General features: G+C 33.5%; 1 protein-coding gene across 1 annotated transcript; it reads right to left on the bottom strand.

Moving 5' to 3' along the window:
- Nucleotides 1-3,237: 3,237 nt before the first annotated feature.
- On the bottom strand, nt 3,238-9,598 carry LOC112524245 (meiosis-specific protein ASY1; the record flags this gene model as incomplete). The annotated part of the gene is made up of 21 exons (XM_025134001.1): nt 3,238-3,376; nt 3,496-3,630; nt 4,318-4,487; nt 4,569-4,620; nt 4,915-4,991; nt 5,069-5,219; nt 5,479-5,583; nt 5,676-5,752; nt 5,836-5,848; nt 5,949-6,073; nt 6,168-6,209; nt 6,304-6,343; nt 6,449-6,541; nt 6,627-6,755; nt 7,173-7,214; nt 7,345-7,414; nt 7,541-7,667; nt 7,872-7,964; nt 8,054-8,122; nt 8,215-8,311; nt 9,521-9,598. Coding segments are annotated over 21 exons (1,842 nt in total), but the record flags the coding sequence as incomplete, so codon positions are not given.
- Between the last annotated feature and the right edge of the window lie 1,288 nt (nt 9,599-10,886).

The raw sequence follows: 10,886 nt of genomic DNA on the forward strand, positions 1-10,886 counted from the left end.
TAAATTAAAATTAAACTTTAATTTTTAAATTAGAAGCGTTTCATAATATATAATTAATATTGATTTACATTCCAAAATTATACAATGATATTCAGAATGATATAAATCCAGGTTTTTTTCTCATCCATCTTTGTATACTGTGTTCAACCTCATTTGTATCACAGTGTGTTATCCAAATTTATTATCATCCCAATGTTTAGTGTACTTACTTTGTATCTGTATTAGTTGTTCAACTTTGTAATATGTTTGTGGTACCCTGTGGTATTTAATTTATGAACCTATTTTTTATTATTATTATCGCTATACCACCACGATAACTGCGGCTGCAAATCAAGGTCCTGATAGCATTTTCTGCAATCGACCATTAACTGCTTAAATATTACATATGAATTTAATAACTACTCGCATGTGGCTTTTCATTATTTTTCTGGACCATTTCATTTGACTGATAATATGGCTGACACCGGGTAAGTAATGGCATTAGGTGGTCAACACAGAGAAGAATCCATGAAAAATAAAGTGGCAATTGACAAAAGCAAAGAGTTGCACCTGAAGAATGGTCAATATTCAACAAAATGAAGCACAGGGGGTTGAGCAAGTTGCACCTGTGGTGTGGTACATTGTGGTACCCTAACAGTGTTTGTGTTTTCTCAGGCAACAGTCGGTAGCACAGTTCTCATGTATTATAGATGTGGTTTCATGTGGTACCAATAACTGTTTTGTTTCATGTGATACATTACCATGCACAAGTAGTTCTAATTGGTTACATATCACAATGTACCACACCACATTGTACCACAAACATGTTACACAGATGATCATAAGCTGTTGGTACAACAGTTCTCATGTGTTACAACTGTGGTTTCATGTGGTACCAACAAAGTTCTCATGTATTACAACTKTGGTTTCATGTGGTACCAACAAAGTTCTCATGTATTACAACTGTGGTTTCATGTCAAAACACATTATATTTGTATCAAGAAATACAAATATTTATGTGTGATTATAATTACAATGCATGCTATTGCTTCCAGTATGTTGTTTTATACATTATATTTGCATTAAGCATATGCTTTACATCTAATTCAGTTCATCTTATGTGATGTTGTTTCTCCTGTAGATACATTACCCATTTCAGAGAAAGCTAATGTTCCAGATGAAGAACAAATGAATGGAGGTCGTTACAGAAGTAAAGTTGAGCTAAGAAAAAAAATAGAAGAATGAAAAATGGGCCTGGGAGAAACCAATCAACAGGTGGCAGGGTGGATAAATGTGAAGGGTTCTCATCCAAACAGTTTTGACCAATTCCTTCTTGATGCTCCCTGTTCTRCTCTTGGATTGAGACCACGCTTATTTGCTGGAGAGGTAAGGCGGTTTTCTTAAACAAAGTGTATGATTCTAATCAGAATGTAGCACAACAAATGGTGCCCCAAACATTTCAATCACGCTAAAAAAATTACTTCAAAAGTTACTATCATACAATCCAACTCTCAACCAAATTGTCCTGAAACTACAAAAGTTTTAACTTGATCATGAATACAAAGCCATGTTTTGCAATAAATTAAGAACCTAAACACAATTTAGCACACCATTTTCTGTCCAAACAAATATTATGACAAATGCTAAATGTTATCACAATGTATCACACCATTCCAACCTAAAACTGATGATTTAAACCTAAAATCGTGTTAGGGAATGTAATAAGATGATACCTGTTTTTTCGATAGCTATAATATCAACATCGTCGTCTAGGTCAATGGGTTGGTTTTCTTTATTTGAGAACTTAAACATCGACTTCGCCTTTAACCTACCGCTCCTTCTTCCTGTACCATTCCACATTACAAAAACAAGGGTTACTGTATTATTCATATTGAAAATGAAGAACATAAATCGATTATACCTATTCCTTCGYCATCCTCCATCGTTTATGTATATACTTGCACTTGCGATTACTCTTGCGATAGGAAAGTATCTTCACCATATTTGGATTAGAATTGAACGAGAATATTAACGGATTTGACCGCGGGCTCAATAAAATAAAATACAAAATGACCATCTTGCCCTTATTCATATAATATCATTAAATGACAATATTTATTTATAGAAATAGAATAATTAAGATTCTTTTTTAATCTTACCCATTGATTTTTTTAATATATGGTTGAGATTGGTTCTCACAGTTACCACAAACAATTTAGTTCTCATTTGATTAAGCCCCTATATATATATATATATATATATATATATATATATATATATATATATATACACATACATAGATATATAGTTGTTCACTTGTAACGTAAATTTGTGTAAGAAATCAAGTCCATATATCATTTCTGATGTGATCCGGCAATATACAGACATGTTACAAGTACCTTTCCTAAAATAAATAAAATGGCACTACATGCATAAATATTACTGGTCACATAATAATATACATCACCGTCCAAATTATATATGGCTCAGCTTTACAAATGCCATATCTCCATACAATGGGTATTTATTTATCTATTAAATTGTATTAGTTTATCATATGATAGAACTCAAGTCATGACGCTAGACTCTAGCTAACTCCTTCACAAAATTTAATCGGAATTAAATTATTTTTTAACAAGAAAATTGTGACGGAAGTCAACAAAAGTTGATTTTCTTTTTTACTTTTATGATATCCACCATAAATCCGTTAGTAAATTTTCGATGAAACATCCATCAGAAAAATCCGTTGGTAAAATCCCTATATTTAATAGTGATTATTAGCTCGAAAGTATATACATAGCAAGTTAATTGGTAGAAGATTCAAATAAAAATTGATAAATATTGTGAGAATGTGATAAAAGAAGGTAAGGGAGTGTTGTATCATACGGGAACCCGTATGATCTAATAATCTATAATGTAGGTTCCCATATGCATCTTTAAATATGTATTTTTTTTCAATGATTCACATACGAATTTATTTTTAACTTCCTTTCTTACCTTAAAACAAAATCTAGCTTTTTATTTGAACATGTCTTGTTTCAATATTTGTCTATGTTAATCATGTGCTAATACATATGACATGGACTCATCATCATCACGTAATAACATGTGATATACATGTGAATATGAGATACTAATTAATCAACGACATCTCAAACACACGGTCATCAACAGCATATTTAACTCTATGGGTTTTTGTTTGGATATATATATATATGTCTGGAATCATTATGTGAATTATATCTTGAGTAAAAGTAATTTAACAAACAACGGTTGCTATGATGAATTATATCTCTTTCTAGTATATTCAAATCATATCATGTTTCATTCACCTTACCCTTCATGAAGTTGAGATCGATTTCTGGCGTTTCATGGACTGGAGGATAGGCTCCTTTACCTATGAATTCATTAATAGAATTAATTATGTGTTTCAAACGAATGCCATTAATTAAATTTTTATAGTTTATGAATAATTAAATTTTGTCATTAATTAATTAGTAGGATGTTCTTACGTACCGTGCTTGCTTTTCGGGAACGTTTGTCAAGGGTGGATCTGCTACAAACCACGGTATCCATTTTATCCTCCTCGGTAATCTTTCCATTTCTACCCTTCTCGATCCCTGCTGTGTAGCTCTCTATCGAAGCTATTGGCTGCATGCAAAATAAGATATCATTCAATACATATAGAGTGTATTAAACAAGACTCCTGCCTATTTAAAAGAATACGAGAACGGCCAAATCATATGTCAAATTACATGTGATTTTACATTAACACGGTCAAAAAAAGGTGTGCCAGCGACTTTGGCGCAACTCAAGCCGCGGGGCAAAGTTGCGTGAATCACATGTGATTTTGTACGTGATATTAGTGTAAAATCACATGTGATTCGATTGTTTTCTTATTCTATTGAATAGATAGTGTTTTCGTTTGAACCCGACTCTATGTATATGTGTGGGAAAAAAAATTGAGAACCCATGAATTTATGATAACCTTGAAAACTAGTGTATCATCTACTATTTCATGTGATTTTTTCATCTAAGACTAGAATTTAGAATGTCAGTTAACATATATCTATTTCAAATGTGGTTTTTTAAATGTACTTGTTTCACACTGAGCTTTTTTATCCACTTTGTGAAACAAAATTTGTACATAAAAAAGTTTTACATTGTGAACCACATACATATAAAGCAAACACAATGTGAAACAAATATATGTTCATCAATACATTAAATTCTAGTCTTAGATAAGAAAAATATATGAAACAATATCTTAAAATAAAAGTTACAATATACAAAGTAGTCAAATAATTAAGCCCCCTGTATATCAAACTTGAATAGAACCTGAGTGTTGCTTGTGGGAGTGTTGTGTCCATTCTCTCTTAACTTAGACACAGTTGGGTCACTGGTGTTGGACCCATTCTGATGCAAATCAGATCGACCCCTTGTCCGTGTGAGATCTGATCCGATGGAGTGGAGTGCACCAAATGTGGAGGTGTCCCGACGATTAGTCCCTGATATCAAGTTGTCCAATAAGTAATAAGTGTCGTATTGGTAGGAACTGATATGGGATTATAATTTAACAATGTGCACACCTGCATGGCTTTCTGAGTGGTTGGATTTGTTATGTGTTTCGTTTGTGTCCACCTGATCCGATCAATAACCACAAATATAAGTAGAATATATATAGGGTTGGGTTCACGTGAAACCAGCATGTTTACGTGAGACCCGTGGGATCACAAAATAACACTGAAACTTTACAGCTAAACACTGTGGAGGTACGAAAAATACCTAAGCTACACAGCATAAACACTGTGAAAGGTTAAGTGTTATTTAAGTGGTGTCACGAGTCGCACTATAAAAAAAAAAATATATATATATATATATATATATATAGCATTTGAAAACCCAAAATAGAATTGAAGAGTATTAGTTTAGTACCACAGCATCAAAATCCAAGGCTTTTTGGAGTTCAGCAAGTTTCTTGTTGGTTAGATCAGAATGGATCACACGTTTTCCTGTAATGATTACAAAAATGTTGATAGAATTGAAGTTCTTAAATGAGACCAAATCTGTTGATTTGATTCAGCATTACCTAGCCTACGGTTATTTGTGGCTTCAATATATCCTTCTTTGGTCATTTTATCCATTAGCTTCCGTACAGTAGTTTGGTTGGCCTCTCCACCGAGCTTGCTTTGAAGTTTAGAAACAGTAATGAAGTCCATTGGAAGTGCATGATAGAGTGCCTGCAATTATAAGACCTCAAAAGAAGTTGTTTGGTTTTATATAATATAATGAGTTTATTTCCTAGAAACCCAAATTTTCATTCTAAGTTAAAGTGGAGTCATTCCTTCTCATTGTCATTGTCATTGTCATTGTCATTTTCATTTTCATTCCCCCACCCCAACCTGAACCAAACAACTCCTCAAATTTCCTATTTTGTACTCATTTTAACCAGTAATTAAGCTGCTATGGAACTTGATGAACAACTTTTAACGAGCTCACCTTCATGTACATGTGATCTTCACCGCTGCTATGTGAACTTTTCTTGCCGATCATAAAGCGGCCATCAGTTTCCTCTTTCACAGCATCAAATTCGTATTCCAACTTCTACAATTGACGGTTGCAAAATACGAACTAGACTCAGTTAATGATCAAAAGGGTATAAAAGAAATGAAGTACTAAAGGAAATAAAAGACCACCCCTGCCCTCCTGATGTTGAAACTATCATTTCCAGCTTTCAATAGAATGCCTTCACTCACAAGCTTGTCCATAATTTCTGAAAAACCAATTAACAAGCTTAGAATGATCTCAACTCATATGATTCTTATTTATGATTTTTCAATCAGATTCTCTGGTTACCTTCAATCAAAACCTGCAAATACAATAAAGAAAATTATACCGTTGTTGCATAATTAAAAAGAACGAAGTAAAAAAAATGGTCATTTTGTAGTTAAATAACGAAAAATGTTTACCAATGAGATGTCAGGGAAATTAGAGAGGACATCAGTGACATCAAGATTATCTAGATGATAGGCACTGATCCAATCCTTCACACGGTTTAGTTGTTGTTCATCCTCAGCAGCATCCTGAGTATCATCTGTGCATATTTGACAGAAATAATCCGTCTCAGCTCATCTTGTAATCAAATCATATGGGCCATCAATATAAATCAGGGATGAGTGTATATGCACCTTCATCAACCATGGTAGCATCTTGTTTCTCTTTTTGCTTATCTGACAACAAAATTATGGTCATCGGCAATTTTCAATTCTAAAGATGCTGGAACAAGAAGCCTCAAGTAGAAAAACATATATAAATATATATTACCTACTGGTGCGACTATGTAGTCATCATCAGAAATGCTAGCCTGAAATGGAAGTGTTTTATAAGATGTAAACAGTATAAAGCTTCTAAAATAGACTTGTGCGAAGCTCAAGATGAATGGACAGCAAGAGTATATTTGGCACTTCACCTCACTATCAGCTTCACTATCCTCGTCTCTCTGCATCGAATCATCTCCCAAACTCACATTATCGTCTTCGCAAGGATCTAGCACACTTTTGACCTGTAATGATCAAGAAATTGCAAACTAATTATTGCTTTGAACTATAAAATCTAGTTTACTATATATTGCACTCATAATTCCTTACCTTCAGAGATAATACAAAATGCTTGCTGTTGACATTGCCAACCTCCATTCTCAAAGGATTTTTGATCCATGGATGATGGGCTTCTTCCTCTGTGCATCCTCTGAAGAATGGGGGCTCGTAATCAGTCGGCTACAAGATAAAAAACACATATTACACACTATTTATACTTTGATCATATCAAGGCAAAAGGAAAAGATCCTTAGTCATGTTATAGAGAAAAATACAATCCTGATTATATGATACAAATTCACAAAACTATCTGCATTTCTGGTTAGGTACCATTTCTCACATAGTTTACTTTATTATATAGACAATAACCACTTTGAGTTACAGGTTACTCCATTGATGTTGACACATTAAGGCATAAGAGCATCTAGGGAAGTTCTGAAATAACAGAAATCGGAAGTGCAGGTTACTGAAATTTATGTAGAAAAGTTAATGAATAAAAGCAGATTGCACCAACAAACCGGAAAATCAAAGTTTATAAATTTACTGGTCACAGCTTGTTTCAGTAAAGAAAGAAGGAAAAAGTTATTGAGATCATACCGTGACATCATCATAATAGAGAAGTTTCATCAAAATGGTGCGCTGAAACATCAAGTAAAATAAGCCACATTGAGGAGTGCATCGCAAGCTCGTACAAAGACTTCAAGTTTAAGTTAGAAAACAACATGTATGTCACTACATAAAAAAAGGCCTCAAATCGGTAGAGCATTACCTCTTCTGGCATCTTATCTAAAGTTCTCATAAGTTGAATCAGGGTACGTATCATTTTACATGCAGAACTCCTGATATAGAATGTGACGTTAACAAACTATGGTCACAATGTTCAAAATTATCTTTTAAGTTTAGAAAGTGATTAGTATGCAAGAAACCATAGACGAAGCTAAAAGCAATTCATATGGAAATAGTACTTCATTTGATTTGGGGTAATTTCCGTTGCGGAGTTACACTTGAATGTTTCCCCTTGCTTCTTGTTTCCAATTCGATTGACATTCATAGAAACCTCTTGACTGTCAGCATTTGAGTAACTGAAAGAAACTGTAGCACAATATACATCTTGGTAAAGCAAAGTATTTCCCAAAGGAAATATAAACAAAATAAATGCGCACAGCCATTGCTTCCTCATTCTCTACTCACAGGAATTCATAGAGTAGACCATGAATTCCTATTAAACAGGAAGACTGATATAGCGGCCAAAATTCCTATCACCACATGATATTACAACAGTTTCTCGAGCCTTACAGGCATATTCTTCAATCATTGGCCCTTCTACTGTCTCGCACACGCAGAACATTAGTGTCTTGAGGTATTTTTTCTGCAAAGCATCATATACACCTGCAACAAACTAGACAGTGGTTGTCACCAAGCAAAAGAAGTAACAAAAAGAACTAATGCTCGAAAAGCACATATGCAAATCATTATGCCTTTCTCCATCCAATCAATTAGTCTTCTAGACTCTGCATCCATAGGCATAAGCTTTTTGATCTTCATCTCTGTTGATGATGCAATAGGAAAAAAGCCATTCCATAAGGTCAAAGCTCTCAGCTACAAGAATGTCTTTGCCAGAATAACCATTGGCATTTACCTAAGGCTGGCACACCCTTATCACTGAAGTATTTCTCCGGGAAAAGACCTCTGATATAACTTATATTGAATATTGCTATGCGTAGTAGGTTCCTTGTCTATTAAGAGGCAAATAAATCATGAGATACAAGATATGATAAATCGCAAACAAAAAACAGTAAACTAATATTTCCAGATTTTGCCTCAAATGCTTCAGAAATAATCTACAATCGAAAATACTGCACTTGTATTCCAACATTGTTGCTGACTTCTTTTTAAGGGTTCACAAACCTTTGAGAGCACAAACAACATGAAGTTAAACTCGGCCAGATGATATTAGCTGTACAATTAGTGGCTCCGACTTAAAGGGGGTTTTCTCAACTTGTATGGACGCTTTCAAAGCAAGGCAAAATGTGCTGTGATTTGATATCAAAACTTATTTTGGATTGCGTTTCACACATGACGCAAACATTCTCTGAAGTTGTGCATCATTTACGACTTGTAACGTATCCATCTAAACTTTCTCACAGATCCAGTTGACCTTAAAAGTCAAACTATATCTCTTTAAATGCAGGGAGACTAAACATCCTGCGATCTGCACTTAACTACATATTACATACTCCACACCATGGTAAGTTGCTACTGAAATGAGTGATAGCAAATGAAACTGTAGGTGTCGCATTTACTCCACTACACTCCTAAGCTAGCTTGTGATGAACAGCAAGCATGAACAAAAACTATATTAAATTCCATCAAAAATGTACCATGAAATCTCATGTCAGTAAGTACGAGTTAAACTGTTAACAGACCTAAGCATCTTAAGCTAATTGTTAATCCAATGAAGCTTGTTTTGAGTCTGTTTCTGTGTCCTTTTACAGAATAAGCCAACGTTTAGTTTACAGAGGTCTGAACTAACAAAATTATAACTACAACCACGGGGAATCAAGTAATAAACGAGTATAGAACTTCAGGACTACGACTCTGTTTTCATAGCGTAAGGATTAATATTTGATTTGAATAGATTCGATCTGATTGCTACCGTCCGCGTGTATCGTAGATCGAAAAACAAAATTATCTGACCCAAAAATGACTCGCGATGATCAGAAAAACTAGCAATATTTACGATTGGAGATACAACATTTGCATTTGAGCTGAACAGCTGTAGCGATAACTACAACATACTGCAATAACACCCACAGCTTCTCCCAATTGAAATTGTGGACATGAATTCAATAACATAAATCATGAAAATGTACCAGAAAAATTGTTTGTATGGAAGCAACATCACTACAGCAAATCTAAAGTGCAATCCAATGCAAATTACTTACAAGGAGAAGAGAATCCTGCTCGGTGATCTCCGATTCCTTCATCTTCTGCGCAACAACCTGAAAATCCAGAGAATCCAATCATCAGGTTGTAGAAAATGGAGATCGAGAGTTAAGTTACCAATAATAAATCGAACTTCCGGAGACGATGAGGCTTCCGAGCTTACCATTTTCAGAGTTTGGGAAGAGAGAAATGTTTTTGAATTTTGGAAGGTGTGGGTGTGAGTAATGAATGAAGTGGCGGGAGAAGACGACGTGGAGGGTATATATAGTTTTTAGAAAAAACTAACCATGGTTAAATAATGGCTTGACTTGGGTTATTGAAGCATGCAGAAGACGACGTCGTTGGTGGAACTTAAACAATGCCGTTGACACTTGACACGTAAAGGGGACTAGCGGTTGAAGATTATTTATTCTTTTAACATTAATTTCATAACAAATTTATAATTTATTTCTTCTAAATTCTTTATTTATTTAAGAACTTTAAATATTTTTATTAAAGGGTCTTTGACCTAATAATATGTGAATCTTTGTCCTTCTGTAAGGAGAATGACGTAACTTTATTTGTTATATTTGTCATATATAAATATTATATACTTAAAAAAAAACTTTAAATATTTTTGAGAATTCGGAAACCATCTATTTTACTTTTATTCAAATGAATTATCATTGAATGTTTAAATTTATTCGTCATGAATACCATATAACTAGATAGTTTTCTGACTTTTTATTAAATGTTTAATGTTTCTAAAAATCGTATTTATCATCTATATGTTTCTCATAGACGTTTTTAACATATTATAACTCTTCATACTTTACTACTCTATGTTCTTTTTCTATTTTGAACTTTGGATGTCCAAATCAACTTGCATGTATTTCAACCAATCTCAAAAACCATGAAAAATAGTCAGAAAAATCCCCTAGCTTTTAATGTAATACCTTTTTAATGTTTTTTTTTTATATTGAAATTACTATGTGAAATTCTGAAAAATCCAAAGCCAAAAGAATATCACTAATAATTATTCATACCTAGATTCTCACGTAGAATGAACCTTCAAAAAATAAAAAAATAAGAGACAACTTAATAACCATTCATTTGTACGGCATGTATATACAAGTAATTAAAAATATTTTCTTGTATCTATACACATATGCATGTTATACACATATACATACTTAAAAGATTACTTGTATACACGTGTGCTTACTAAAATATTTCTCAAAATTTTCATTTTTTTTACAGTTTTCTCCTAAATCTGACCCTCCTCACATTCATTATACAAATCTCAGCATATATGCACTTTTTTTCTTTTACACACTTTACTAGTTCTATAGAAATAGCCGTTCTACCCTTTCAGATAAATATTAT

This window comes from Cynara cardunculus (assembly GCF_001531365.2).
Source record: "Cynara cardunculus var. scolymus isolate 2C chromosome LG 13, CcrdV1, whole genome shotgun sequence".
NCBI lineage: Eukaryota > Viridiplantae > Streptophyta > Magnoliopsida > Asterales > Asteraceae > Cynara > Cynara cardunculus.